The sequence below is a fragment of the Salarias fasciatus genome, chromosome 19 (assembly GCF_902148845.1).
Source record: "Salarias fasciatus chromosome 19, fSalaFa1.1, whole genome shotgun sequence".
Classification (NCBI taxonomy): Eukaryota; Metazoa; Chordata; class Actinopteri; order Blenniiformes; family Blenniidae; genus Salarias; species Salarias fasciatus.
In genome coordinates this window covers 21,817,282-21,839,832 of record NC_043763.1, presented here as the reverse complement: position 1 = coordinate 21,839,832, position 22,551 = coordinate 21,817,282, and the positions used below count along the sequence as shown (strand labels likewise).

Here is a 22,551-nt window from a genome sequence, read left to right as displayed (position 1 = left end):
TGCATTGTGGGACATTATTGCCTAATAATATGAAATTAATCTTCAAATTGGTGCTTCGACAACACTTGAATGCCAGGCTTTGAAATTAGAAGATCAATCGAATTTTATGAACCCTATGTCCTTTGTTTATAATTTTGAAATATTGAAATATTCCCCTTGCAGGCCATAAACTCTATTAGATTAGAGATGAACAAATTTTTACATAAAGCAAATTATTGTACTTAATTACTTGTACTTTTGACACATAACTGAGGAATAAAATCTGGGGTCTTTTTTGACACTTCAGTAAACAAAATATGAAACTTCTACTGAAGTACGGCTTTCAAACAAGAAGGAACGATTCAACCGTGACGATGTCAGGAACTTCGATTCTTTGCTCCATCATTACAATGCGGATGCTCACAGCCTCCTTGAAAGCAGTTTGTGGCCTGCAGGAACATTTCCAAACATCGTCACTGATCCACGTTACTCCCACTTGCTGGATTTGGCTCCTTGTGACTAACTTCTCTTTTCAAACTGACAGCAAACCGTTTTGACATCAGGGAAATGATCTGCGTTGTAAATGATGCTTGACACACTTAGAAGCCAGACTTCTAGGGTGTTTTGAACGTGGAGTGCTCCGTGCAGTTCATCGCTGCACAAAGAGTTTACTTTAAATGAGACGATGGAACAGCTTTTCCATTCTGACCTTCATGATCATCAGTATTTACCTTCACCTGCTCGAAACAGATTTACATTCAAGTGTAGTAATTGGTTGGTGGGTTCTGGGTTTGGGGTGTCTCGGTGTGTACTGGGCTCAGTCTGGCTCCGCTCAGCACTCGGTGGGCTCCTTGCGGGTGATGATCTTGTAGACGCTCTCTCTGAAGCTGCTGTCGGAGGTCAGCCGCCGGGCCGTCTCCCTCAGCTCCTCCACGCTGCCGCCGTCAGAGTTGGCGACCGCGAACGACTTGGAGTGTTTCACTGAATGACGAAGACTGAGAGTTACTGATGTTTTCTGATCATCAGTGTGATTATTAGTAGTAGTAAAGTCTGTCGAAGTAGATTAGCTTTCATTACAATACAACGAAAATAATCCCTAATAAAGAGTATTGATTAAAATGTAAACTACAGTTAATAATGAGAAATAAGAATTGTGTTAGGGAAACTGCCATAGTGGAATTTAAAGTTGCAAAAATGCTACTAAGTTCCCCCCAAAAAAAATTATCTGAAAGAATGGGCTATCCTCTGAAGTCTGGAAGACGGGACTGAGGACTGAGGACTGAGGACGCGTTGACGGCTCGCACTCACACCAGTGGCGTCTGGACGCTCGTCTCTGGATCCGGCAGCTCTTGATTCTGCGTGCGGCAGCTTTGTGAAGGTACACGGCGTTCTTCATTATCGCTGGGAGCTTGGCCTCGATCTCCGCTGCACAGATACACTCCTCGAAGAACCCTGAACACACACGTCACAGATGGAGGACGCTCATCTCCAGGTCAAGTTAGAAATGCAGAACTATTCGAGTCTCTGACATTTGTCCAGCTTGTTTCTCTGTTGCAACGGCAGAGACGGTTTCACTATAATCATGTTGGAGACTCAAGGGATTATTTCCTGTTAAACTAGAAAATTCTTCAGGTCTTTCATGTGAAAACGATAATAATGCATTAATTCAAATGATTTTATTATATTAGTATTATTTATATTTTCACTTTATAATGCATTTTTCTCAAGATACTTTTCAATGTCTTCAACATCTTTGATATAAAAGTAATATTTATTATATTTAAAACCCTCCGAGTGACTTGATTTTTTTTTTTTTACAGAGTGATTATTTACCCAGCGTGAGATTCAACTATACAAATGTGCAGAGCTTAAATGAACACACACTGAATCCATCACTATTTCAGCGATGGATTTCAGAGTATTTGCTTTGTTCACGTCACTCACTTTACCTTCAGCATCACAGATCAGCTGAAAGCTGCCTGGAGCAAGATGGCCGCCAGTGATGCCGTTCAAAACTCCACCATGAAGGGTCAATCCTTTTTATATATATCTATGATTTACAGTCCGTGGAGGCAGGCAATTATACCTATTATCATGTATAAATTATATTCTATATGTGAGTTTCTCTAAGATAAAATTGTAATAATTTTCTAACATTATTATTTCTGAGTAGGCGGGGGAACTCAACAGGCGAAAGTTTATTTGTTGTGAGGCTTTCATATCGTTCAGTGTCAGGCGACACAAATGGCAAAGAAAAACCTCGAGCTACAGGCAAATCTCATATTGCAGGAAAATCCTCTTGTAATAATTCCAGCTGTCCAAAAACCGATATTTAAAGGTCCTTGAAGGCACACACACACACATCTCTGTAAGCACGCAGCAGACATAACACACACAGATAAAGTGGATTACACATGTATTTCCGTGGAAGAGCTCACAGATCTCGTTACAGAAGTATTAAAGTTCGAGACACACGAACACAACTCTCTGCATACACACACTAGTGGTTTCTGTGTATGTGTGTGTTCTTATACTCAATTATAATGAGTTTTAAACCAACAGAGTGAGGACATTTTTGCAAAGTGGGGACATTTATGCCCGACCTCACTTATGAGATCGATGAGACTGTAAGTCAGAATTATGAGATGGTAAGTAAAACTTATGACATAGTAGAGATTATGAGGTAGTAAGCCATAATTATGAGATAGTAAGTTGAAATTATGAGATAACATCAGTGCAGCGCTCCAGTACAGCCGCTTCCTGTAGGAAGATACTGACTTGATCTTGATCTGAGTACAAACCTGAAGAATCTAAGCCACCGAGGGGCTGCGACCGGAAACGTCTAGTGGACCCATCCGTGGCTTTTCCAATGAAGCCAAATTCCATTTCTGCTCAGAATGTATTTATTTCACACACACTTACATTATCCATAACTTGTGTGCAAAACCAGAAACAAACAGCTCAAAGTGCGTCCACAAAACAGCGGTCAAAAAACTGTGTCCTGTCCTCGTAAGCAGCGCACCTGACAGGTAATAAATCAGCACTCCTTAAGTCAGTCATGACTTATCTGTCTGTTGTGAACTGCCTAAAACAGTCAACAGCTGTTGACAGTGACCACAGGTTTCCAGATGCAGTTTAAGTTGCCACCTCAGCCATATTAGTTTGATTCTTTCCAACCCAGAGCTTCCTCTTGCTTAAAATCCATTCCAGGGTGCGTCTGCTTAATATAATACCACGTGAATCAGCAAGCACATCCAGAATTTCATTTGCTGTGAAGCCACGTTTAAAGTAGTCTTCAATGTACTGACAATCCATTTCTGTGTTCATCTGAAAAGCAGAAGTCACACCAACAAAGACCTGCTACTTCTGACTTGTGCAAAAGTATCTCACTATGACTTACTATCTCATAATTATGACATACCAGGTGTTTTTTTTTTTTTTTTTTTTTTCAAGTGGCGGAAAGGGGCGGAAAGGGGCATTATGTCAATAAATGTCCAAACAACTATAGAAGTAAAAACATGTTTGTGTGTGTGTGTGTGTGTGTGTGTGTGTATACACTCACTCCTCAGCTGCGTCACGTCGCCCTTCATCTTCTCGTCCCTCTCCCTGGTCCTCTCCAGAGCGTTCAGACCCTGTTCCAGTCCCTGCAGAGCCTCCTCGGCCTGCTTCAGCCTTTTCTCCAGCTCCACCCGAGACTCGATCTCCGCCTGCGCACCAACAAACGACACTCCGTGAAAACGCCCCGTAACAGACCCATCCTGCAGTCCTGCAGCCTCATGAAGACCGAATACACTTTGAATAAAAATATATCTGAATGACCTTTTGAAGGAACGGAAAACACACTGACAGGTTCAAGGTGTAATCTGTAAACACCTCTCACACAAGTTATTATATAATCTATACAATTATTATAGAGAGCATTATGCCTTCTGCCTGTAAGACTGCTGGAGGAGGAGGTCAGTGTAATGTGATATCCTCATATTTAAACCAGCGAGGTTCAGAAAAGACGAGCAAACCTAAGATTCAAGGACTCTTTGGGAGAGTTTCCCTCTGACCTTGAGCTCGGCTTCAGTCTGCTGCTTGTCCACACTGAGCTGGGAGAGCGACTGCTGCAGAGCGCGGGCCTGGCTGGAGTAGTACTCGCTCTCCTGCTGCAGGACTTTGGCTTGCTGCTCGTTCTCCTTCAGCCTGGGACAGAAGAGTCAAACGCTTTGTGCTTACGAGCTGCAGACACGTGGATGCACTCAAACGCCGCTGCAAAGTCATTTCAAGGATGAACGAGAGATAATTCAAACAGACAGCTTCACCTGCACATTTGATCCCCTTGATTCTGAGCTCCAGAGCAGTTTTGCTGGTTAGAGGCTAAACATAATTACTATTTTTTTTTCTGATATTAACAACATTTCTGTAGTCTTGAAATCACTTTTGATGATATTTCATTAAGGTTTTTTTTTCTTCTTTCTTTTGTATTTACACTTGGGAAATGGTTGTATTTGATCTGCAATTATTTGTGAAATTGTCGTATTTATATTTTGATTAAGTGAAATGGTTGTATTGAATTTTGCTTTTTTTTGTGATATGTTAACAAATCTTGACAAATTGTCATTTATTTTATGTTGATAGGGGCAGACATCATAAGTCTCACTTCTTTCTGTTCCTTTTCATTTCTTTCTTTTAAAAAAGAATGAAACAAATAAATAAATCAAAAAATCAAATCAAATTAGATAAATACTGATCATCAGCTCAGTCCTTCTATGAGATTTTTGTGTTGGATTCTTGTGAAGAAGAAATAAAAACCTCACAGAGCTGAAACAATGAAACTATTTAACTGCTTAAGAAACATCTTCAAATTGTCCTCATATAATATTCAAATAAACAAGTAAATGACTAAATAAGCAAGTACATTATAGGTCAACAAGACGTATAATCCACAGGAAACTCTGTGATGCTTCTATTTTTAGGTTCTTGTTTTTGTATATTCCTGAGACTGAATTTTTCTCTGCTCAAATTTTGCTTTACGGTGATATTAAGAGACCAACACGGTGGAGGGTTCACACTCAGTCTGGGAAGCATGTTTAGAGGTCTTCTGAAGAAACAAAAGACATCCGCCACAGATCTATAACTTTAGAACACCTGAATGTTTCAGGGAACGTTCGGTGAGTTTACACTGAGGTGGAGGTCGAGGTCGAGGTGGGGGAGGAGGGGGCCGGAGGCCAAACTCACACGTTGACGGGGGGGCTGCGCTCCGCTGTTGGTAGCAGAACATTAATTGTGCGCAGTCGATAACAGCTGCCTGTAATATCCCACTTACTGCCACCGATCAATGAGCCGGTTGTTTGGGGATCGATACACATTTCCACTCGTAGCTACATCCTCTGTGCCATCAGCGCGGAGGAGAGGCCAGAGTGTTTAACCCTTTACTGTCGCTGGGACTCCTCTCTCCTGCAGGGAAACCTCACTGCAGATCATCACAGCGAACTATAAGCTCAGCTTGAGACATAACAAACAGTCTCCTGTCAAACCTGCTCCTGCTGCAGGATAGGAGTTCTGGAAAACAGTGTTTGTGACTCGTATTTAGACTCTCAGCCCATCAACACTATAAAGACGATTACTTATTGAATTATTACTGTCACAAAATGCTGAAGTTTTTTTTTTCATTTCAATAAAAATTCCCTAAAAACAGCTTTATTTCACTGTATGTTGACATTATTCCTACGTACAGGTTTTTTTTTTTAATCTGATGCTCAGTTTAATCAGTTGTGTTTTAATCAGTTAAGGTGTTTTCTGAGGTTTTATTGACACCAAACAGTCGGTGAGGAGTACATATCTGCGCTTTGGTCTCTTACTTCTCCTCAGTCTGCTCCTTCTCCCTCAGCAGGACCTTCATCTGCTCCTCGATGTGTCGCAGGTCCTGCAGCAGGTCCACGTCTCCCGGCTGCTCCTCCTCCTCCTCCTCGCTCTTCGCCTCCTTCTCCTCCTGCTCCTTCACTCCCAGCAGCTCCAGAGTTCGCTGCTTCTCCTGAGAGAGTTCCTGCAGGAAAAACATCCACACGTCCACAGAAATGCTGCTGCAATTCTCAAAAGCATCAATATTTTACTAAACTTCACCAAGATCAGTTCACTTTTTAACTTTAAGAACTGAAAATGAAGAAAAAAGCATGTGAAGAAGATTGTGAAGAAAGGGGATTTCACATATTTGCAATCTCAAAAATAGCAATAAAATCACATTGTTTTAAAGGCAGATAAGAGAGTGGCATCAATCTATTCAGTTTTAAAGTATCAAAGCAGTCCAGTGCCGTAAGGTTTGGACTGCATCCTGATAGCTATCCCCGCATGGAGACTTTTATTGATGCTGTTTTATCACAATAGCGGGATAATTGAACCTCAAGGGTTTATTACACAACTTGGTGCATCAGTGGGTGTAAGATTACGTGATGTGAAGCGAGCAGCTCGTCAATAACGCGCTGCGCTGCTCGCGTCTGCAGCGAGGAGCTGACAGGAAGTGTTTTCGGGTACCTCGATGGATTTCTGCAGCGTCACCGTTAGGCTGCTCAGCTCCTCCTTTTCTCGCTCGACTCCTCTCAGAGACTGAGCCGTGCCATCCAGATCTCTGCGGGAAAGTTCAAACGGCTTCAGAACGGGAGGACATGAACAGAAATAACAACGAAAAGACGAGCAGCTGAAGTTTACAGTTTGATCTGCTCCTGCTCGGCCTTCAGCTCCAGAACAACCTCCTCAAACTTCATCTTCTCCTCCTCCAGAACCTGGTTCAGACGCTCCAGCTCCTGAACACACACAATGATTGAAATAACTGTAATTGTCTGGCCCACTGGAGATCATATTTGGATCCTGAACTGCACTAACTGTTTCAAGATTATGAATAAATGCAGCAAAACAAAGCTCTCACCTCTCTCTGTGCTCTCTGATGACTCAGCTCCTCTGTTTCTTCCATCAGTTTATCTAAAGAGGAAAAAGACTATGATCAAACCTGCCTCATAAAAAAGCTCATGTACGCAGATATTTTGTGTTTTTCATTCACCTAGGTATTCCTGCTTCTCCTTGGCCAGCTGCAGCCCCTGAGCCTCCAGACTCTCGATCATGGCCTCGCCCAGCTGGGCGTTTCTCCAGGTGCTTCAGTTCAGATGACAGCAAAAAATATCATGAACATCGTGACCTCTCCATCTCACATTGTGTCAAGCCTTTTTTTTATTCTTTGCTCCTCAAACTATGGCGCTGATTACTTTCTATCAGAGGAAGCAGTTTGTCATTTCAGATGGGAGTCCAGCCCACCCAGTCCAGCCCTGCATCTCCTCCTGCGTGTTTGTCTCGGATCCAGACCACCACAGACCAGGAACACCCTCCCTACCAGGATACTTAGCCAACTCACTCACATCCTCACACTCAACCGTTTCCCTGCTTCCAACAGAAAAGTGTGAACCCCTCAGGAAGAAGAAACTCACACTTTCCCTGACTCCTGCAGCATCTCCATCCACTGGACCTGCTCCTCCTCAGACTCGGCGGCCAGGACGATGGTACCCTGGAGGAGCGGCACACATTCAGCATTGACCTCGGGAGAGGATTTCCGGCTTTCTGCTGGTTCATGCAGTTGATCCATTATGTGTTACAGATTTGAGCCAATTTCTCATAGGATTACAGTCGGCTTCACAGAAATGGTTTGATCTCTGCATTATTGATGTCTTGCAGGAAGCCGTGACATTGCAGGAAGACATTTATTGATAATTTTGGACGGATCTGCAAACTCTGCACAGATATAAATGCTCTTCAGGATGATGTTCTTACTGTAAAATCTTCGAGGTTGATCACGATGGCGAACGGCATCCCCATGTCCTCGTTGGCCGACACCACACATCCTCCCAGAGGAATGACCCCCTGACACACAAACGGCTCATTCAGAAAAAAAAAAAACAAACTTTCTCTTTATGAAGAGTAACCCATGTGCTGCGGCAGCGGCTCACCTTGGGGTGGATGTTGAGGTACCTGTTGGTCTCAAAGCTCCTCTTCTCGCTCTCCGCATAGTAGAGCAGGAAGCTGTCCTTGATGATGAAGAATCTTTGGAAGGAATCAGTGAAAGCAGCAGTGAGTGAAATCCAGAAAGGAACCAACGTCTGCAGAGATTTTCCAATACAAAACTCCCAAAACAGGAAGATTTACTGAAATAGTGCTTTCAGAAACAAAACGCTAGCTTTCACACTCTGCTGTTCTCTTACAGATTTGTTCCAGGATATTTACTTCAGACCGTTTGTCAACATTTTAACTTTGTTTCCTTCCATTAAAAAAAACTTCTGACAAAATCAGTTCACCCAGCTCAGATATAAGTTCACTAGTGTTAAAAAAAAACTTTTAAATATTGCAATAATTTACTCAAGAACTTGACTTAAAACTCCACGTTGTGCAAAGAAAATAGTCAGTCTGTTTATGTCAGTAACTAAGTTCTAAATCCCACAAGTAGTGTAAGTTAGTGTGTTTGAAAGAAAGTACTCAGTAAGTTAGTGAGTTGGTTGGTTGGTTGGTTGGTTGGTTGGTTGGTAAGCAAGTCAGTTAGGAAGAAAGTGGGTTGGTTTGTGTGGAGGGAAGAAGAGAGTGAGTGAGCAAGTTAAGTTGGTTAAAAATGTTATCACTCACTCAGTAAGTTAGCAAGTGTGTTCGAATAGTAAGCAGAAAGTTACCAAGCAAGCTGGTTGGTGAGGATGTAAGTGAGTATGTTATTTAGTGAGCTTGTTATTTAGTAAATGAGTGAATAAAGTAAGCAAGTAAGTCAGTAAGCAAGTGAGTTTGTCAGCAATTAAGTTGGTTGGTTTACTTCTTAGTTACGGAGTGAGTGAGTGAGTGAGTGAGTGAACTGCAGTAGGGTGAAATTAACCTGACGCACGACAGTCTGATCCCAGCTCACATTCCTAAGATGGCTAGGAACTAAGTAAGAAAGAAAGTTAGTTACTTACTAAGTTGATGAGTTTTGTCAGTTATTTAGTGAGTTCAGTTAAATACTTAGTGTCAGTGAGTGAGTGAGTTGGGAAGCAGTAAAAAAATGGTAAGAAAAAAAGTAAGTTAGTTTGTGAATGAGTGTTAGTGAGTTAGTAAAATGCTGAGTGAGTGAATTAGTTTGTCAGTCAGTAAAAAGGTAAATTAATTAGAAAGGTAGTAAGTGAGCAAGTGAGTTGCAAATTCAGTGATATGGGAAGTAAAAAAGTTAGTAAGCAACTTAGCTGTGTGTGTAGTCTGCAAACAAGGGTAAATAAATTAGTTTGTTAGGAAGTATTACAGGAAGTAATTCAATTCAACTTCATATATAAAGCACTTTAGAATAGTCATTATGGCAACAAAGTGATGAACATGGGCAGGTAAATCTAAAAACAAATTTAAATTAAAAAAAAAAAAAAAACAGCAAATGACACCAAAAAAAAGTGTCTTAAGATCTCTTTTAAAAATGGACAGAAAGGGGGCCTGTCTGATGTGACAGTTAATTAGTAAGCAAGAGAGTTGGTGAGTTAATCAGTTAGGAAGTAAATAAGTCTGTGACTTAATAAGTGTGTGACAGAGTTACTTAGTTAGTTACTCAGTAAGCAAGTGAGTTGGTCATATGTTTGTTAATTAGTTGTGATTTAAAAAAGTCAGTTAGCAAGTAGGTGAGTTAGTGAATTAGTGAGTTACGAAGTAAGTAACTGAGTCAGCGAGCGAGTAAGTTAGTGAGTTTGGAACTAAAAAAGTTAGTAAACCAGTTATCTAGTAATTTTTTTTCGAGAGTAAGGGAGCGAGTTAGTGAGCAGGAGAGTTAATAAGTAAATTAGCTTGCAAGGGAGTTAATCGGTGAGTTAGTTAGTTGTGAAGTTGGTCAATTAATTTCAGAGTGATTTGATTATAAAAAGTAAGTTAGAAAAGAAATTAGTATATTTCTGAATAAGCAAGTTTGAAATTTTCCTCGGGAGCAAGAAATTTCTTGCGCGACAGAGTTAGTTAGGGAGTGACTTAGTTGTTGAGTTAGTAAATGAGAGAATACTTAGTGAGTAAGTTGGTTGTTTTTTTAGTTGGTTAATGAGTTAGGAAGTAAACAAATGAGTGACTTCTGTGGATTATTTGGTAAGGAAGTGAGCCACGTCGTAACATAGTGAGTCAGGAAGTAAACTAGTTATAAGAAAGTATCGTAAGTTAGGAATTTAGTCAGCAAGAGGGTTAATTGGTGAATTTCTGAGTGAGTTAGTAAGAAAATTAGCAAACAAGTTGATTGGTTGGTTTGTTAGTAAGTCAATGAGTTAGTAGGAAAGTCATTTAGTAATTGACTTAGTAATTTATCGAGTGGGTAAGTTAGTTACTTAGTTCATAACTAACCTAGTAACTAACTAACTAGGGTTAATTTGTTAGTAGTGAGCAAGCAAGTTAGTTCTAAAGTAAGAAAGTCAGTTTGTTAGTGAAGAAGTACGTTGTTAGTGACTTAATGAGTTAACAAAGAAATGACATAGAGAGCGACTTGGTTACCTACTTACTTAGAAAGGAAGTGAGTAACCAAGTAAATTAGTTGGTTTGTGATCGAGTGAGTGAGCAACTAAAAAAGTGAGTAAGTAATGTAGGTAAAAACTGAATAAATAAGTTCAAACATAATGGAAGAAAATAAGTGTCTGAAAATGTGATTAAAAGTAAGTAAAGTTTATTTATAAAACTGCTTTTCACAGATAAAATCTCAACAGAACAAAAAAAGACTAAACTTGTTCAGTAATTTTATTCTTCACGTTTTACTTGTCATTATATTTTTTCCTCCAGCTTTTCAATTAATTCAATTAATTTGAAAATTAATTTTTCATAACTCATTAACAGTCGAAGTCGAGTTCAGATGGATTTTCTAATAAAACTACACCTTTGGTTTTAGCTCTTGGAGGAAGTATGTGGAATATTAAAGAAATAAATGCCTCTGAGGAGACGAACTTCTCAACTTCATTATTCTGGCAAACGTTTCTTCAGAACTCAACTTGAACTCACCAGAAGACTTTGAGCCACAGAGTTCAACATACATGAACTGAACAGAGCAGACATTCATGAAATAAGAGGAAAAAGCAGTTTGTGAGCTGCAAATGGACTCTCTGGATCCCCCTCTTGCATTGTCGTTTTAAACTCTTATGTAAGCTAAGAGCATTATGGTGACATAAGGTACCAATCCAAGCATTTTCACCGAACATACACTGCTGACCAGGATATACGGGAAATAACCGCGTGTGGATAAGTTTATCCTTCTTATTATGTAAAGCGGTAATCTAACACACAACATGTAAACAGAATTCCACAAGTGAAAACAGAGACATATCTGTATATCTGACCCCCCTGGATGACTGACGCACTGACGCACGCACGCACGCACGCATGCACGCATGCACGCACACACGCACATACACACCATCAGACTTAAGAAACACCCACATTGCTAATGCTAAATACTAACAATGGTATTATTGTTGTTATTAGTATTATCATTCACAGCTGATCGGATAACGTTCATTTATTTTATATATTTCAGTGATATATTTTTCGACATGTTAGTTTTCTGTTGTGTGAGTTGTTGTGTTTTATTCTAATTTGAAAGTTTAAACTTATTTTAATAAAATGTAATGTCTTTTCCCTCTCTTTTGAACTGTGAGGCACTTTGAGCTGCATGTCATGGATAAAGTTTATTAATAAATATATTAGGACTTAACCATGGTTATGATTATTACAAATATTTTAACCACCAACACGAGGAAAGTCTCCATCATCTATTTTGGATCAAACCTACTTTCTGTTTCTAGACTCTTTAATTTTCTTCAAAGTCTAAAAAAAGATCTTTTACGTTGCGATTGCTGTTTTTATATTGGTGAAATTTGTGAAAATCACTCGACTCAAATAACTTATTTCATTGTCTTTTTGAAATTATTGGAGGGATTTCAATAGTTTTGTGTGATATATTCAATATAATATTCAATATATAAACATCATACAAGACAAATGGCTCTAAGCCATATTAAATTATTAATTTAGATGAACTCTGCATTCAATAAATGCAAAAGATCAATTACTCTGGATTATTTCAAGACAGAAGGCACGAATGAACGAGCCCATAAAAGAGAAAGAGCACTGTTCATTTGAAAGTAAAAATCAACATAAGAACCTCCAGATTTGAAAAGCTCAAAAATAAAAGTGTTTTTCCATGCGTTTCCGTTTTTTATAACTATGAAATCAATTTTGTTCAATTCGAACTGCTCCACGAATGAGTGTTTTTAAAGAAGCTGTGTAATATCGAGCTTTAATGTGTTTAAATCCTGCAGTCACTGACACTAAGTACAACAAGTTGAATCAATTTCATCTAAATGTACATTTTTTTATCTTAATCAGCAGTAAATTTAATGTAATCAGACAATAATATGGAAGCAATTCAGTGTTGAATTTGGCATCCCTGTAAAAAAAAAAAAAATGTAGAAACTGAATAAAATACAGATTTTCTTATTCTTGTTTAGATTTTAAGAAAGCACATATCTGCAGCTCCTCTATGTCTTTCTTATCTTCCTGATAACTTTCTGGTCAAAATAAAACTCACCTTTTCTTTAAATTCTGCATAACACTCCTTAAAAGTGACGCCTGCACACTGAATATTTCACTCATGTGATCAATTCTTTCTTAACTCTTTTATAATCCTTGTTCTAATCAGGGTCAAACACCGAAAGGTATAAATAAGCCTCAGTTTGAAGATGAAATGGCGAAAAAAAAAACTCAAATATTGTTAAAAATATAAAGGAAAAGTCTTTTATCTAAAAGTATTTTATCACTGTGTAATATGAATAAAGTAATTTATCATATTTTCCCTCTAACTGCTTGAATGGTTCAGGCATTTCAGGGTGTTGGGATGATTTTTAACCGTCAAATGAAGCTTTGATGACTTGTTTTAAAGAAATTTGCCTTCAGTGATTTAACTCACAGGACATCTTCTCACAATGAGAGGACCCAAATACATTACCATCAAAACTGCTGAATTTGAGAACTTTTACACTCAAAATTCCTAAGTTTTCAAAAATCCAAGGGGATTTCCTCAGAGCTTTTTAAAGAGACAGCAGAGAGAGGAGTGGGACCCTCAGCCTCCCCCTGACCCTGACCCTGACCCCGACCCTGACCTCGACCTCTCACCTGCGGGACCACTTGGCCGACGGCCGTGCGAAGGGTCTCTTCCACAGCACGCCGTGCAGCTGCACCTTGGTGCTGATGTCCAGCCCCTCGCAGTCCGACTGCTCCATGGACGTCCAGGGCGAGAACAGAGAGTTTCTGGATGCAGACGAGAACATCCTCTCTGGGTTCCCCTAACTCCAGGAGGTGGGGCAAAAAAAAAAAAAAAAAAAAAAAAAAAACCAGCCAATCAATAACAATTAGCCCAACACCACCCAGAGTCTCTCAAACACACACACACACACACACACTCACTGGTATGAGGGGGCAGGAAAAGTAGAAACAAAATCCCAATAAGTCATCAGGGTGGAATAATACAGTCGCCAATACGCTGATCAGCTGGAGGCAGAGGACTGACTGCACAGACCAGACTGGGATGAAAACAGGATGAGCGAGAGGAGGGAGGGGGGGGGGGCAGAGGGGTGGGACACTCAGGGGCAACAGAGAGAGAGAGAGAGAGAGGGAGGGAGAGAGAGAGAGAGAGAAGCTGCTAAATCTGAAGCCGGTCGATACATTCCAGCCAGTGAAAGCTGTTATTCAGATTACAGTGCGAGCGGCCGTCTCCAGCTCTTGGCAGGTAGATGAACTCTCTCTCTCCATCCATCCATCCACTCCATCCATTACCCCGGCGGTGTATTAGGGGGAACCATCTGTGGCGGAGGCGTGGCCGCACGGGGATGGATGGGGCGCCGGAGAAGTTGACGTGCAGCTTTTGGAGTATCAGATTAATTCACTGACATGTGTCAGAGCGGATGGAGAGCAGATTATGAAGATACCGACAGCTCTGCTTCCACGTCCAGGACAGGAGGCGGGAGATGCGATTACATTCATGTTTTTTAATTAAAAAAAAAACTCAACAAAATATGTCATTGAAGCTGTGGGAGTAAAACAACATGAATGAACAGGCTGTGAATCACTTTAAAAAAAAGAATTAAAAAAAAAGACTAAGATAATTGGTTTTAGAAACCGATGATGCCTTGAACCTGGTGTACATCGTCCTTGATAATCTCCACAAAGTGATTTATTCCCTCTCACTCGTTTCCTTCCACAGCCTGTCAGAGATTAATGTGTCAGTGGCTTCGCTTCGTATGTGGCTTTTCTCGAATTAGTAACAAATCCAGGGAGAAATGATGAAACTCACGTTACAGTCTGTGTAAAAGTGACAAAAACAAATCATCACTTTGAATGCACGTTTATGAAAACTGAAAGAACATGCAAACTCAAACTGATATTGAACCAGGAACATTCTCAATGCGTGTCAGCAGAGCCAACCGCTGCACCAGCAATCATTGGAACACACCAGGAATACTTTCACCAGTTAAAAAACTTTTAATTTAGTTGTCATAAAACACGCTGCTTCACAACCGATGATCACAATCAAGAGTTTGGAAATAAGGCCGACTCGATGTGGAACGACAGAAAGAAAGAAAAAAAACTAGAACTGAAAGTACGAACCTGTGTCTGCAGCTCCCTCCGGATCCCAGCAGGCCTCACTTTGTGCCATTATCTTTCTTTTTTAGCTGATTATTTCAAATTTGAAGGATTTCTGCTCTCGTTTCCCATGTTGACTTGAACTTTTCTAGCGGCAAAACAACCTAAAGACATTTTATCGGAGTAAATCTGTTCAGTCTTCTGAATTTGAGGTGGAAACCGGAGGGCATCACCAGGCAGGGCGCCAGTCTGCTTCACATGAAACGACAGAAGATACCGGCCTCTGGAGTTTCATCGACTTCAGAATTTAGATTCAACATAAAATGGCACAAAACGAAGCTGCCCTCTAACATACAGGTGAGACTGCAAAGTTTCTGGAAGTTTCCCTTTATAGTACCAACAGCAGAAGAGTCATTCACTTGGAAAACCGTTAAGATTCACACATGAAACTGGGACTCCTCAGAAAGTCTCCTGAACAAATCAGACTTGGAAATAATTTAAAAAAAAAAAAAGAAAAAGTGTATTTGAGAGTAAGAAGTCCCAGCTCACAGCAGAGATCAGGGAAGAGGGTTGACTGTACAGTATACATACAAATACATCCACGAGCTCTGCTGCTTCGACACCGTCCTCCGTTCCAGCGACCGCTTCCCGTTTTAGTGCTTCTGGAGCAGATTTGTTTCTCTTTTTCTGATATGTGGATCACATAACATTGATGAAGAAATGGATTCAGAGCCGTTTCTGGTAGCTAAGTGACTTGTGTGCCTCAATCGGGAGATTTCTACATAATTTGTGCAAAGCAAAATCCGTGTGTGCGCAGTTAGATTTGTGCATGAAACTATTCCATTCATACTTGCTTTATTTACGAGGGCCTGTAAATGTTCAACTCAGGCTGAATCTGAGCCGCTCGAATGGAAAGCTGATGGGGTGGACTCACAGGAGCCTGCAAGTCAAGACTGAGGGATCAAAACCGTTTTCTCCCTCAGCAGATTCAATTCACCATCCAGGCTGAGAATGATGTGACGACATTTCCAGGTCCCTGTAAGCATACAAATCTAATTAAACATACAAATGTTAAGTATGCTAACGGAGACACACACACACCTCTCCACATGCACGCACAAGTCATTACGCTACTTTTACAGCCTCGTGTTTACAACTTACTTATTCATGATTATTGCTGATCAAAGTTCTCCTCTCACAACCCTTGAATGCATCTCCTGAGCAGATGGTCCCTAAAAGGTTTTGGCCCAGCTGGCTAATGCCCTCCGCGAGGCGAATCCCGCAGTCCGCTTCACGGCTGCTGGGAAAGAGGAAAACCCTCCGCCGCCGATGAAGTCCATTTTCACGTTAAGACAGGTCCTCACACACTCCGTTACAGTCACCACAACCAGAAACCCACAATAAAAAGTGACACGTTATGATTGTTTCCTCCTCGACGGGGGTTTAAAAGACTGGACGTCGAGCCTTCAAGCATCGGCATCCGTTAAAGACCAGTTCGGGATCCTCCACTTCGCCTGATCGGAGGATGCGGAGTGAAAACAGAAGCTCCGTTCCGGAAAAGAAGTCTTCTCTCTTTCAATAGCAATATGGCACTTGGATCAGTTTAAATCTGTTGCTTGGAGATTTACACTCTGTACAATTATTTAAAAAGAAAGAAAATGAGAAGAAGAAGAAAAAAAAGTCACAAGCTTACTGGAAACTATCTAAATCTCACTGCAACGGCCTTCTAGGAGAAGCTGACGGTGGTGAAATCGGGCCTGGCTCTTTGAATCTCAACGAGCACGATAACGCGACACTGAAAACTCCCAGGTGGCCTGAACACACCATGGTTTTTTTATGTTTTTTTTTTTTTTTTTTTTTTTTTTTTTTGAAAAAAGAGAACATTTCTGGTGGAATTAATGCAAACGCAGAGTAGCTGGATTGTGTTTTGTGGATGCAGTAACTCTGATCCCCGGCTCCCCCCACCAACACCACCCGCCCCCACTTTCAAGTCACATCAGAGAGGAAGTCTCTGGTCCCCGAGCGCCGTCAGCAGCCGACAAGCAGTAAGACGTTTCCAAGGTTTGAGGTCTCTGTCCTCGCTTTACTTTCATGCGAACCGAGCTGGGGGGGGGGGGCGGGGTCTAATGGTGATGGCCCACCGACAGCACCAGAGGTATGAGGCAGCCCAGCACCAGCGCTCCCACCTCCACCTTGCTGAGTCCCTTCCCCCCGCCGGCCCCCGCGGCGGCGTGGCTGTGGCCGCCGCCGCCCCCCACCTCGGGGAGCACGTGGACGGTGGCCACGTAGAGGAAGGTGCCGGCCGAGAAGAGCATGGCCACGCCGGTGGCGTTGACGTCCGACAGGGCCTCTTTGCTGCTCTGGAGGCGGAGAGACGAGAAGCAGATCAGGCCACGTTCTCACCACAGCGGTTCCACGTTCACACGCTAACCCTTGAAAACCACGTCTGTTTCCACAGGAGGGCAAAAAAGTACGTTTTCAATGTGCTGCTGTGCAAACGCGATGCGTTGTCACTTGAAAAGTTGTGTAATCTGGGCCTCAGTTATCAAACTCAGAGCGGAGGATTGTTATCTTGATTCTCTATTTATGAAGCACCGCTGGAGCAGGTTAAACTAGTTTTCCAAAAAAGGCTCTAATAGTCAATAGTTTTCAAAGTACAGCCGCAGCTATACGCTCTGTGCCACGAAGCTTTCACTGAAAAGCTGACAAGTTTTTCCGTAATCAGAAGCCGAATTCACTGCTCCGCAGCTGTAACTCTTACCTGGCTGAGGCCTAAAAATGTGAGCATGGCGAGGACGGGCGCCGCCAGGGCGAAAACCAGGAGGTGTTTACGGATGCGGTTTCTCTCCAGACCGGCGTGCATGAGGAAGGAGACCAGGCCGAACGCTGCAGGAGCCTGCAGACACACACACACACACACACACACACCTCACTGAGGATCACACTCACAGCATCCTGCTACATGAGATTTTCACAGAACTGTATCCCAAACAACAACTGAAGGTTTAAGTTAAAATAAATCTGTCCTCTACATCAGAAATGTTGCTGCCCGACAACACTGCATCTTTTTACGATCTGTCAATGAAACGGCGCTGACTCAAGCTGTCCTGTGAAGCACATGCACTACCTTATGCAGCATGATGGCCACGAAGACGATGAGCTGAACGCTGGTCTGAGACGTCGAGGCTGCAGCTCCTAATGCGACTCCGTCAGCTGGAGAGAAGGAAGACCATCAGTTCAGAGGCTGGAGGATCATTTATCATCCAGGAGAACCTCCAGCGTGAGGTTGTTTTTTTTTTTAAAAGACTCACCAGCAGCGTGGACCACCAGACCCAGGGTGGTGGTGATTTTTGACGAGGAAACTCTGGCTGATTCTGGATCTAAACCTGATTTTCAAAAGGAAAAAAAATGTCAGAAAACATTCTGTTTCCATCCATCTCTGATTATTTCTGAACATCTGTTATGTTCCTGAATGGACCAACATATATATACAGATGTATCTCAAACGAAGCAAAGAAATTGAATAAAAAAGCAAAACACTTATAATTTTCTTTACTTTAGCTTAAAACAAAAAGAAAACATTTAGAAATATTGGAGTCCTCCAGAAGGAGGACTTCTCTAATTCTTCAAAGTGGAAGCCATAATCTCTATTAACATTTTACATATTTGCACTACTACTTATTCTTGATTTGTCTATTCTATTCTACATCCACTTAAAACCTTTGAAACTGAACAAATATCACACATCAATTTTAAAGCATTTAATATCATTTGTTGCTTTACTTGTAAACATGCCTGTTATTCTTTACTGTTATCATGTATCGCTGTTCTTTACAGATTTCCATATACATGTAGAATAACCTAATTTGAGAAGTTGAAATGAGAATTAAGTGACAACATTCATGTGGAATTGTTGGATTTTTCTCTGTGAGAGTACCGAGAAAGAACTGCGCTGTATAAACCAAGCTGAACTGAATTCATCAACAGAACAGGACCTCCACATGAGTAACCTCATTAATGGAATCCAAATCGCTCAACGTAGCAGCTAATGAAGTTAGAAGAACACGGCCTGGCTAATGTTGATGTTTTTCATCTGTGCTGGTCCTGACTCCTGACCTTCAGTGCTGTGGATATGAGAACTTCCGATCTGATCCACCAGCAGCATGAAGACGAAGCCCAGGACCAGAGACACGCCGATGTAGGCGTGCAGCTGCTCGTGACTGTGCTCGTGCTGCCCGCTGGCGCTCAGCGCCGCCTCCACGTCGGCCTTCGCCTGGGAAGCCTCCACGGCTCCGGCCTGGCCGGGACTGTGGTGTCCGCCTGCAGAACCAAAGCGAGAAACCGGTCACTGCCTCTGCATTCAAACGAGCCTGTTGTGAAACAAATGCATGGCGACTGTTTGCGCTTTGAGCTGAACTTTGACATGTTTGAATAAGCTCCAAACTGTCACAATACAAACTAAATAAACATATCATTTGTCTATTTACGCTGGAGTTACTGTCCCTCTGATGTACGTCAGACTTCAGCAATCATGATGGAAACAGACGCTGTGATTTTTTTAATCTTTGGAGAGAATAAACTGCAGAAAGCTTGCTGGAAACATTTACCAGAGGTCATAAGCAGTCCAATCACATCACCAAAACACAGCAGATACAGAGACAAATTCACATCTTCAAACAATTTAGTGTCACCAATTAACATTATGCACATGTTGACAGACTGAGTACCGTGGAGAACATGAAAACTCCAACCAAAAAAAACCCCACCGCAGAGCTGAGTGAAATCAGTGATATTAGAGTAATGTCATACAGATGATAAGCAGTACACCACCGTGCAGTTCAGCAAAGTGAAATCAACTTCCAAAAAGTTCTGGCTTTGAATGATTAATTTTGTTGAGTCTTTTATCAAGCAACAGGTCTACAGATCTAATCTCACAGGTGCAAATATTCTCAGGGTTTTTACTTAGAGCACAGAATTCAACTGGTGATCACTGATTAAATAAGACATTTCAAAACCAAATCTGCAATTTCCTGAAAATTTTAAGAATCGATAAATAATAAACTAATGAAAAAAATTACCATCCGACTGAATGTCGAACGTTAATTCTTGCCTGCACCCCGACCACAACAGATACTAAATCTAGAAAATACCTTGATAGCACAAAATCTTCCCAATAGGGGGATTTAAAAAAATCCTATTATGTAACTGATTTATCCACGTTCTTTGAGCTCAACTGTTTGTATGCATGAACATCGTCCATTTCAATTCAATTCACCAGTAGTCAGGCTCACTTTCCCTTTGACTTGCATCAAGAAAAAACAAAAAACAAAAATAAAACAGCGAATAACAACAGCGACAACGTCTACAGTTGTGGTTTCGAATAGGTTTAAGTGCCAAACCACAAATGCAACAGTCAGAGAGTTCCAGATTACATAACACAGACTAAGTTGATTTTTCAGATTTAAGAAAGTGGCATGCTTTATATTTCCTGTGGATCCACAGAGCAAGACATGAAAAACAAGTGACAGGTCCTTCCTGTTTCATTATGACGTTACACCAAACCAAACATAATCCCTACGTTGACAGGCAGGCAAAATATCTTTTTTGACAAATGATCCAGTTCCAAACATTAAGTTTGATGTCATGTAGGACAAAAGAAACCAGGTAAACAAACCTATCGAAACATAGAAGTTAAACGTCTTGACTTGCTGCACTACTCACTTTGTTTCATTCTATTCTCATTCCATAATATTGTGTACCATTGACAACTATATTTTCACTTTTATGAGACAACATAAACATACTTTTAAAACCTGTTTGACGAATAAACCTGGTGACAGCCTAACAATGTGTTAGCTTTAGTTGTGCGAGTCGTACCTTCGAGGATTTCCTCATAAAGTGCATGAACTCCTTCAGGGATGATGACAGCTAGAGCGGTCCCACAGAGGAGCCCTGCGCCGAGCACTGTGACCAGCTTAAGCTTCTCCTGGAAAGACAAAGACACACAACTTTAGATCATCTCAATAATCCATCATCTTGACACACATCCTGGATTGACTATATATGTATATGTGTATGTGTGTGTGTGTGTTTGTGTGTGCGTCTCACTTAAATGTGTTTATATTTCGACAATCTTGTTTTAAATGTTCCTTCTACTGCTGCAAAATTGTGTTCTAAGAATTTCAACTTGATGCAATCACAGGGTTGAAGTCATTTAATACACAGATGTTCTGCTACAGATCTGGGAAGTTGAAGCTTTGTGCAAACAGATACAGAAATGTGTGTGTGGGAGTGTGTGCGCGCGTGTCACAAACTTACCTCTGAGAAATTGACTGCTAAAGGAATGGTCCCGGCCACATAGCACCCCACCAGCATTGACAGAGACAGCAGGCTGATCGAGCTGAAATCGTCCATGACTGCACTCTTCTCTTTTTTGCTAATCAACTGCTGAGCTAAAAAACATCAAATAAACCACTTTCTCTGTGGATTCAACGCGGACTTCTATTCGTGTCGGCTAGGTGCAATAACATCCCCTCAAACCCGGGAGTTTTTCAGAGTTGATCTGTTTTGCTTCTCTTGTTTGCTTCTAAACATTGACGCTAACAGACGCTTCAGACGCTGGCCTCGACAGTGAAGCTAAGCTAACTTAGCTCCGGTAATTATCCGGCTCAAGCTTCATAAATACAAACCCGCAGTACGTCGAGTTTCCAGCGGAAATAGCTGACAGCCCGCATCGTTACTGTCCCTTCTTGTAAATTATCTTGCAACTTCCCGACACGGTGGGCTGCTAACGAGGAAGCTAACCGCGCTAACCGAGCATCCTCTTGTTTGATGCAGACTGAAGGACTTCCGGGTCAGAGGGTCGACCCGGAGCTGCCACGTCACTGAGCCACGCGCTGGAAGGCTGGAAGGCTCGTGGGAGGGGCTGTAGCTCTGACGTAACAACTACAACAATGACAGGTGTAAACAAACAATTACAAATATTTTACTTCTGAAAAAGCTAATACCGTATTTCAGCTTATCACATGAAAATTTAATCAATTCAGTTAGAATAAGATAGAAAAGAATGGAAAAGAATAAATGCTTCATTGTCAAACAGAACATCCACTTCCTGATGTACATTTAAATGTACAGCTCACTATCAAACTGTAAAAAAATATATATATTAAAAAAATTACTGAAAACAAAAAGTATTCAAAATAGAGTAAAACTATACATATTTACAAATATTACACAAAGAATTTAAATAGAATAGTAGAATTAAAACAGAAAATGTACAATTAAAATTCATGATAGTAGCAGTGGACTTTTTTTCCCCCAGAACCCATTAAACACATAGCTAACCCACAAATTTAGACGATTTGTTCATATAAAAAGGTTAATCTAATGGAAAAAATACTATCATAATTACATTTTCCTGGTTTTTACAAAGGGGTATTAATCAGTTTGAATTGGAATCATTGGTTAAAGTGACATTTTTTTCCACATGATGCCAACAGTAAACATTTAAATATTTTAAGTAAAGTGATTTTAAAGTGTTGGGAGCATGAAGCCCTAAACTCTCAGGCCACATATGCTTCATCTTGGTTTTGAATCTGGTTGAAGTCTTAACCTCAATTAGAGAATTTATGGTTTTATGAACCACTTTGTGGTTTATATTTATCAAAATCTAAAAATTCTCAGAAAAGCAGATTTTTTTTTCTTTCTATGGTCCCTTTGAAGCTCATTGGTGCCCCCCCAGGAAAAGCCTGCCCCACACTTTGAATACCACTGTGTTCGAGGAAACAAACTGTCCTTATAGGGAACATCCATTTGTAATTATTTTTTCATCTTTTATTTGGGTGATTTTGTTTTATTAATTTTTTATATCTTCATGCCTTTTCAATTTTCAAATAACTGGTCATTTGTGAACTTTGATGAATGTGTTATTACAAAACTTTGATTTAC

General features: G+C 40.9%; 2 protein-coding genes across 2 annotated transcripts; both read right to left on the bottom strand.

The window, feature by feature from the left end:
* Nucleotides 1-801: 801 nt before the first annotated feature.
* On the bottom strand, nucleotides 802-13,308 carry plekhd1 (pleckstrin homology domain containing, family D (with coiled-coil domains) member 1). Its single transcript, XM_030117074.1, has 13 exons — nucleotides 13,138-13,308; nucleotides 7,956-8,049; nucleotides 7,780-7,869; nucleotides 7,440-7,516; nucleotides 7,019-7,110; nucleotides 6,887-6,939; nucleotides 6,670-6,764; nucleotides 6,496-6,589; nucleotides 5,826-6,010; nucleotides 4,035-4,167; nucleotides 3,542-3,686; nucleotides 1,288-1,431; nucleotides 802-960 (listed from the first exon to the last, which is right to left on the bottom strand). The coding sequence occupies exons 1-13, from the start codon at nucleotides 13,290-13,292 to the stop codon at nucleotides 812-814; spliced, it is 1,506 nt and encodes a 501-aa protein (XP_029972934.1). The 5' UTR covers nucleotides 13,293-13,308; the 3' UTR covers nucleotides 802-811.
* A 1,179-nt stretch (nucleotides 13,309-14,487) lies between these two features.
* On the bottom strand, nucleotides 14,488-21,443 carry slc39a9 (solute carrier family 39 member 9). Its single transcript, XM_030117544.1, has 7 exons — nucleotides 20,923-21,443; nucleotides 20,482-20,590; nucleotides 18,721-18,924; nucleotides 17,916-17,990; nucleotides 17,732-17,817; nucleotides 17,366-17,500; nucleotides 14,488-16,964 (listed from the first exon to the last, which is right to left on the bottom strand). The coding sequence occupies exons 1-7, from the start codon at nucleotides 21,016-21,018 to the stop codon at nucleotides 16,728-16,730; spliced, it is 942 nt and encodes a 313-aa protein (XP_029973404.1). The 5' UTR covers nucleotides 21,019-21,443; the 3' UTR covers nucleotides 14,488-16,727.
* Between the last annotated feature and the right edge of the window lie 1,108 nt (nucleotides 21,444-22,551).

Excerpts from the sequence above, each read along its gene's own strand:
- plekhd1 (XM_030117074.1), bottom strand. The coding sequence starts at position 13,292 with ATGTTCTCGTCTGCATCCAGAAACTCTCTGTTCTCGCCCTGGACGTCC. Across the intron at positions 7,517-7,779 it reads TCAACCTCGAAGATTTTACA|GGTACCATCGTCCTGGCCGC; the intron begins GTAAGAACATCA and ends CCGCTCCTCCAG. Across the intron at positions 7,111-7,439 it reads CTGCAGGAGTCAGGGAAAGT|CACCTGGAGAAACGCCCAGC; the intron begins GTGAGTTTCTTC and ends TCTGAACTGAAG.
- slc39a9 (XM_030117544.1), bottom strand. The coding sequence starts at position 21,018 with ATGGACGATTTCAGCTCGATCAGCCTGCTGTCTCTGTCAATGCTGGTG. Across the intron at positions 17,818-17,915 it reads TCTGGTGGTCCACGCTGCTG|CTGACGGAGTCGCATTAGGA; the intron begins GTGAGTCTTTTA and ends CCTTCTCTCCAG. Across the intron at positions 17,501-17,731 it reads TGGCCATCATGCTGCATAAG|GCTCCTGCAGCGTTCGGCCT; the intron begins GTAGTGCATGTG and ends GTGTGTCTGCAG.